General features: G+C 37.3%; 1 protein-coding gene across 1 annotated transcript; it reads right to left on the bottom strand.

Moving 5' to 3' along the window:
- Positions 1-3,611: 3,611 nt before the first annotated feature.
- Positions 3,612-6,578, bottom strand: cela1.6 (chymotrypsin like elastase family member 1, tandem duplicate 6). Its single transcript, XM_079471127.1, has 8 exons — positions 6,441-6,578; positions 6,191-6,279; positions 4,895-4,995; positions 4,574-4,699; positions 4,362-4,498; positions 4,139-4,281; positions 3,861-4,010; positions 3,612-3,712 (listed from the first exon to the last, which is right to left on the bottom strand). The coding sequence occupies exons 1-8, from the start codon at positions 6,478-6,480 to the stop codon at positions 3,701-3,703; spliced, it is 798 nt and encodes a 265-aa protein (XP_079327253.1). The 5' UTR covers positions 6,481-6,578; the 3' UTR covers positions 3,612-3,700.
- Between the last annotated feature and the right edge of the window lie 1,375 nt (positions 6,579-7,953).

Genomic DNA, 7,953 nt, shown 5'->3' with positions numbered 1-7,953 from the left:
CATCACATCTATATTTATTTTAATCTCTTTTTCAAGGACTATAAAAAGAGTTTTGCCTTTTGTAAACTTGCATTTATGAATGTGAAATTTACATCAAAATAAAATAAAATGTTTAATAAAATGTACTTAATATAATAACCAGAAATCACATGTTTATAAGATAAAGAAAATGTTTTTAAAGATTATCAACTGCTGGGTATATTGACAAGACCAAAACAAATGAGAAATAGTTTCCGTGTAGCTTTCACACAAAGAGCTTTTTAAATCCACATTTTTGTATAAAATCTTTTGTAGGATAAACTCTATGAATTAATTTAAATGATATTTACCTTATTATTAAGGACTTTTGAGGTAATGACCAAACTTGAGACTAATCTATATTATTAAAGATATTGTTCATTTAACAGCAGAAGTGCAGCGCTGCTCAAGTTCTCTGTTTAGCCGCTAGATGGCGCTACAGACATCACTGCAAGCCCATAACTCTGAGCCCCATGAGGACAAAGTGCAGTTTGATGTGGTTTCCAGCTCATAAGGGGATGAAGGGAAATGACAAGGATTAGAAAAACCCCTTTGGAAAAGATCATTGAAATCTCATTTGGTAAATATTAGGTAAAAGCAGTAATGAAAGCATATGACAGTAAGGGATGACAACACATATGGATACAGGTAATACAGAACAAGAAGAAGAGGTACGGAGGAAAACTAAAGAGTTTTAAACAAACTAAACTAAATAAAACTCTAGAAATAATAAATAAACACCCAACAGGTTTATGTGAGCGCTTTGGATTAGAAGAATCAGAAGTTGTTGTTATTTGTGTTTGTGAAAATGAGCGAGAAATGATGAAGAATGAGCAAAGAAAGAGGGAGTGGATGAGCTAAAGCTTACAAATATATACACTTATGGAATAGAGAGTTTATTTCTTTATGTTAAAAGAAGAAAGTTGATTAAGAGAAGTTAGAAGATCTAAATATAATTTATATGAAAATGTTTTGTTTGTTTGTTTGTTTGTTTATGGGAAGAGCAAACACTGGTTCACACTCCAACACAGTGGGTGGCGATAATGCTGAATAAAGAAGAAGAAGAAGTTCAGTTGTTTTTCTTTAAACAGGAAGTAATTCATCAGTTTGATATATGGATGTCAATAGATGTCCAAAGCAAACACAACAGTGCCTTTGAAAGCTCAGCCATGTTGTGAAAGCTTGAGAGACACAATAAGTTCAGTCCTCCTCTATACCGCCCGGACGTGACCTGACAAACACTTCTGACATCACTCCAGATGAGTTTTCTTGAGCTGGTTATGGATCACAGACCCTCATAAAGATGGGTGGGATTGCAGACTGATCCTTGACTGGTCGCTTCTGATCATCGATGATGCGTCTCAGCTTATAAAAACAAGAATGAACATGTGAGTCCTTCAATGTATTTCATGACTGCAGTCTGACACCCAGTTTTGACTACAAGAATAAGTTTGTCAGTTTTGTTGAAGTTGAATGTCTCTCACAGACGTCTTCTGTATAAAGAGAACACTGTCAGTTTCATTTGTCACTTTGAGATGCTGAAGGCTTCAGTTTTCCATGAGCTCATTTCTCAGAAAACAACACATTTAGCACAAACATACTTCCTCTTTCTTCTGCCTCTTCTTTATTTTTATTTAAAGACTGTATATAAATGATGAGTCTACAAAATAAGGTCCAATCTCATCTATGTGTTTTGAGACTCAAACTTTGATATAAACTTGATCTCGTGTATATCTCACAATCATATATATCATTATCAGAACTGAATTCTGATAATAAAGACCTGTGATGTGTAGAAGAAACATCTGACAGTAAGGTTTGTTTATGTGGAGGTGTTGGACTGACAGCAGGTGGTTTGTAGGTTTCATTGAGATATTATCCACTAAACCACAGACCTGAATCTGTTTTTCACAGTTAAAGAAACTTTAGTCAAAGGAAAATGAATATCTGAAGATACAAGAATCTCATGAGTTTCAGTGGCCGTCATGAAGATGAAGATGAACAGCTGTGAGATAAAGATCAGCAGAAGATGTGTGTGGAAAATGAAAAGAAGAACTGACTCATGTTCTCATATTTATTTATTTATTTGTTTGGGGGTTTGTGGTCATGGTCAGTTTGGTCTTCAGCTGCTGACGTCTTCTTTCACACTGAATGTGTTTATTTATGTGTTTCATGTTCAACTGTGACTTTAACACCATGAGTTTAATGTTGTTTAAAGTTGAGAACATACTTTAAAGGGACAGCCACTGAATATAAACTAAAAGTCGACGGTTCGACTTGTTTTCTTTGGGCGTTCAACATGAGTGAATTTCTTGGGGGGCAGAGACCTACATCAAATGTAGAGGATTTCCATTTCTAATTCATATACATTTATGTGTGACCTTTCTCACATATGGTGGTATATTTTGCATCTACGGTTTAGAAATATACACTATGTCCCCAACTAGAGATCTTTGTCCTCAGGAGTAGTGATGCTAAAGTAGCCATGATGTCAAAGGCCTTAGAGGAGGTGGCCATTTTGTTGGTGAGCTCAAGGGAAATCAGCCGCCATGTTGCTGGCCACTTGTGCTCCTTCAGTAGAGCAGTATGACACTCAAGCATGGTGGACTGGGATGCCGTGCCAACTCTTAAAACTGAGGAAAATGTTAAGAGAGACCTGGATCAACAAGAGGATTGTCCAGCAGGTATAAATCCAACAGCTCACTCGACAGAATCTGGTATTCCACTGGAACAAGTGTAATCGATCAAGAGCGCTCGAAGAACCGACAGTTCTAGGAGAACCTGAGACAAGAGCTTACAGAGAAAACAATGATATCGACTCGATAACACACAACATACACGCCGCTAGATTTAGGCAGTGGTATCAGAGTAATGAGCTGCCGGCTGCTTGCCAAATGACGGACACGCACATACTAGAGACACAGAAATGAACCCACAGACCTATGAACCGTGACAGTTGCATCACCGTTTTGTCGGGGCTGAACGCAGCCGCATGTTTACCATGTGATGGCATTCTAGGTCATTGTTATTTGGTAGCTATTCAAACATGGACATTTGTTCATAAACAGTGTCTGAATATTTCAAAGTTCATGTTCTTACATACACATTATGTGGTAAAAATAGTTTTAAGTCTGTTTACAGTTTTAAGTCTGTTTACAGTTTTAAGTCTGTTTACAGTTTTAAGTCTGTTTACAGTTTTAAGTCTGTTTACAGTTTTAAGTCTGTTTACAGTTTTAAGTCTGTTTACAGTTTTAAGTCTGTTTACAGTTTTAAGTCTGTTTACAGTTTTAAGTTTGTTTACAGTTTTAAGTCTGTTTACAGTTTTAAGTCTGTTTACAGTTTTAAGTCTGTTTACAGTTTTAAGTTTCAAAGGTCGGGGTTGATCGATCTGCTCTGAGTTCAGTGGTCCGATAATCAACATTGTTTGCCGTTCGAGACGTTTGCCGCATAAGTCCAGGATGCCGGGAGGTCTATAAACATGTTGAACCTAAAATATAAAACGATTTTGATATGATCTTTTCCTTTACGCAATGGTTGTCTTTACCTTAAACCTCTTAGAAGTTAAATATGTATAAAATTGATTCAAAACCAGATGAAGATAAGATGTTTATTGTCTCATTACAGAAGCAGAAATGCATTGTGGGTACAATGGAGGATGTTTATCTTCAATCTCTAATCCACTTTATCCAGTGATCTAAAATGAAGAAAAACATTATTAAAAGATATGAAGATGCAAAGAATATGATCATGTAAAACACGTGTTCGTCGTGTCAGTTGTGTATGTGTACTGCCAATGAATGATTATGAGTTACACAATGATGATGTAAACGAGCAACACTTACACCCTGAATCCAGCTGATGTAAGCGGACACACGAGTGAAGACTGTTGGTTTCTGGTTGGTGTTACAGCCCAAAGACGACACGAAGCTGGTCACACCGTGCACGGAATAACTTCCACCGACCAGACAGTTCAGAGGACCACCGGAGTCACCCTGACCAAGAATATTTAAAAAACATTATCAAAACTGTATGGGAATGTTAGCAAAACTTTCATAGAAGATCTGCTTATATTTGAATGAACTATGTCTTCAGATCCTCCAGACGGGTGTTGTGTTCTTACGTTACATCCAGAGTCCCTTCCACCTCCAGCACAAACCATGGTGTTCTTCACGGTGCTTCCCCACCAGTCACTGCGAGAACACGTCTGATAATCCACACTGGGCAGATAGGCCTGTTTGAGCTGAGCAGACAGCGAACCACCAGCTAAACACAAACAACATCACCTATCAGAACACAACGCTACACTAAATCATCATAATCTGTGTGATTGTGTGATGACGGACTGGATGTGCGGCCCCAGCCGGTGATGTAACAGGGGTTGTTGTTGGGCAGGATCTGTCCTGATGGAGGCAGAGTTGCCAGCTTCACGTATGAGTTGAGGGTGGCATCAGAGGACAGACGCAGAAGAGCGATGTCATATCTGAAACACACACATCACGGTCAGATGACACACATGAGATGCCTTCATGTGTGAGCGGTTGTCATGGTTACACACCCAGCGGCCACGCTGTTGCTGTTCCAGTTGGGGTGGATGTACACCTGACTGACGGTCATGTACTGCTCACGGTTCTCCTGGGTGTTGAGGTTGTGCTCGCCCAGAACCACACGCCACGTTCTCTGTCTGCACAGGAAACACGTGACATGTTTCATTACAATCTCACGTTCAGTATGATGCTATGAGGTCTAAAGGCGGGGCAAGTTCATTGTTATAATATTTCATTGTAAAAAGCTTTCTGTCACGGTTATAGTATTGAACTAAAGAAGGCGAGTCTATAAAATGTCCTCATGTTGATATAGAAGTAAACGTGTGTATTACGTGTCCACGCAGTGAGCAGCGGTCAACACCCATTTCTGTCTGATCAGAGTTCCGCCGCAGGTGTGATAATAACTCCCACCGGACAGATACTGAAGAGAGATCTGAAAACACACAGAGCCGTTTAATTAAACAAACATGAAGACAAAACATCGATTACATTCATATACGCGTCTGCGCTTCTTCACGTCACGTTTTAAAGACGCTGTGTACACGATACAGCGCGCGCTTTTTTACATTTTTATATTGGTTGTTTAGGAGTGACGAAAATCGCTCATTGGCTGTGTTCGGTTGTCTAGGGAGGATTCTAAGCGGTCATTGGCTGTGTTTGGTTGTCTAGGGAGGATTCTAAGCGATCATTGGCTGTGAGGGACTGACTGGACTCGTTAGGCGCAGCCTCGGAGGGAAGTGGTCAGTTACACGAAGAAGATCATCGACGATTTATTAACTCTTGTAAACAAGAGACATTTCCTCACAAATGTCTTTTCAGAGGGACAGGTGACATCATAATTGTTCAAGATAGGTGACATGATATGCCGATTAATGTTCGTATCGTACTCTAAACAGACGTGTGAGACAAACCTTAGAAATAAAACGGAAACCACGATGTAAACAATAAATTTGTACATTTTCACATATAAAGTACTGTAGTACGCTTCTGTTGTGTTTCACTAAAACGATTTCTGGTATGAATTCTAGTTATATAGTCTATAGCAAATATTATAATCCAATAACTATTCACTGAAAAAACGAAGCGTTTTGATCGCCCCCTGGTGGCTGACTGCAGTTAGGTCATAATCCCCGTACAATCCCGGAAGTAACATCTGGATTAAGTCACATTTAAATGATTTAGTAACATTAAAGCTTCTAATGTTTTGGTAGCATTAAAACATGATGTTATTATGCTTAATTATTAAATTATATCCGGGTTGAAGTGGGAATTCCGAGAGCACATGAATCTTCTAAACTTATTTTTTTCTAGTTCTTATCATTCTTATTATTTTAGTTTAGCTCTTACGTTGTTTTTGTCTAAGAAGGAGATACCTGGTTGATCTTTAATATGAACATCGCAACAAAAATATGATTTAACGCTACATTTACAAGGATGGTAATAACAATGTATACACGTGATATATGACTTCTTTAATACGGTTGGATTACATATTTCATCATCAGATTCAGTAACTCAGTGAATACTTTATCAGAAAATGCTCAAATCTGGGGTCCCGTGACTCTTTGCTACGCCTTTATCAGCAGGGATAGAGTATTTTAATTTCTTTAAGGTAAATTTTGATGTACCTGCCAGGGCCAGGCGTTTGGTTTAGCCACCTCTCCTCCCACAACCCTTCCTTCGGGGGTCTCTTCGATGTATCTGGGCTCGGCCAGAGCTGGACACAAAAACACACAACCATGTTACACACTGAAACGCTGAGAAAAGTCATTATTACAATTTAGTATCGCACTGCTAAAGTGTGCATTTGTTAATTTGTCAAAATCTAAATAATGAAATGATGCGTGTTTTCTCAATAGAAAGTGAATGAAGTCTTACCCAGAGCAGCCAGAGCACTCAACAACAAGAACCTCAGCATGATTACAGTGAATTCACTGAGTTCTGTGCAGTGTCCTCGTCCTTATATACCTGCAGACGTCTGATCCTCACAGGTGTGTGAATTCACACACATATCACAACAGTCAAGGCCGACACACATCAGCTTAATATCACACGTATGTTTGTACAGTATGACACAAGCTACCGGCTGAATTATGTAATTGTCTATTTTAGGTCCTTGTAATTATTTCATTTATTTTGTTTTTATCATGCTTTTTTATAAAGTCGTATTTTATATCGTCACTGAATTAATACGAGCTCATAAACACTGCAGTAGTTATAAAATAAATGTTAAAATACTGTTTTAGATGGAATATTGAATATAACCAAGTGTATCTTGTGCCCACAAATACCTAAATTGCCCCTAATATTTGAAATATTAAACATGTTTTAATAACTAGAATTATTTAAATATACTTCTGTTTTGTTTTATCAATAGCCGTTTAGTTTTCAATATTTGACATTTCTTGTTGTAGCTTGACACACTATTAATAACTGATAAGAATGAGGTTGCAATATTCATGGCTAAATTAATTCACAATTTTATGAATCGTATGGGGAGGGCGCAGTGTTGACATCACATGGCGGATGCAACAACTGTTGCCTTCACATGATAAGATTTATATTTGGCGCTTCCAGGAGTTTTATCAAAAAGGTTAAACACTCGGAAAACCTTTTACTCAACTCTTAATCTGCATTTGTGTGGATTGTTCCTGATGTTCGAGATACTTAAAAGGATAGTTCTGCAAAAAAAATTGAATTTGTCATCACTTACTCTCCATTGTGTCATTACAGACCTGTATGACTTTCTTTCTTCTTCAGAACACAAAATAATATATTTTGAAGAATGTTAATATTCAAACAATACTGAACACCTTTGACATCCATTGTATGAACACAAACCACTGAGACATTTCTCAAAATAGCTTATTATTATGTTCCACTGAAGAAAGACTCACATACAGATTCACAAACACATAAAGGGAAAGAAATAAAGATATATTCTTATTTAAAAATGTATTTGGAATAAACCTATCAGTCAATAATTATGTGATTATCTGTACACTAGAGGGCGCCAACACACAACAAATTGTGTATTAATCTTTATAAATTCTGTGTGATTCAATCAAGTTTTATTTCAGTTTTAATCAGGTTGAATCAGTCTGTATATTTAAAAATGAATTTTCATTTTGTATAAGCTGGAAGAATTTATTGCGAGTGAGGCTCAAAGACAAGCTTTGTATGGAGGGTTGTATTTATATATATTTTATTTATTGTAGATGAAAAATGTTTATGAGGTGACAGGTTTGTGTTATGTTTTACGAAACCCTGGATTTATTATAGTAAGAGTGCATTAATCATGTTTTTTTTGTGTTTTACCCAAATATCATGGTTAAACTGTAGCTCTTTTACGGAGACCAACGTAAATCTGTGTTTACTGTGGTTCTACTAC

The sequence above is a fragment of the Barbatula barbatula genome (genome assembly GCF_947034865.1).
Source record: "Barbatula barbatula genome assembly, chromosome: 13".
In the NCBI taxonomy this organism is placed as follows: Eukaryota; Metazoa; Chordata; class Actinopteri; order Cypriniformes; family Nemacheilidae; genus Barbatula; species Barbatula barbatula.
This window is presented reverse-complemented; position numbering and strand designations above follow the sequence as displayed.

Bases quoted from the DNA above. Each gene is read 5' to 3' on its own strand.
- cela1.6 (XM_079471127.1), bottom strand. From the start codon at position 6,480: ATGCTGAGGTTCTTGTTGTTGAGTGCTCTGGCTGCTCTGG. The intron at 4,996-6,190 runs GTACATCAAAAT...GTGTGTTTTCAG, and splicing joins CAAACGCCTGGCCCTGGCAG to ATCTCTCTTCAGTATCTGTC. The intron at 4,700-4,894 runs GTAATACACACG...TTTCCTGTGCAG, and splicing joins GCTGCTCACTGCGTGGACAC to ACAGAGAACGTGGCGTGTGG.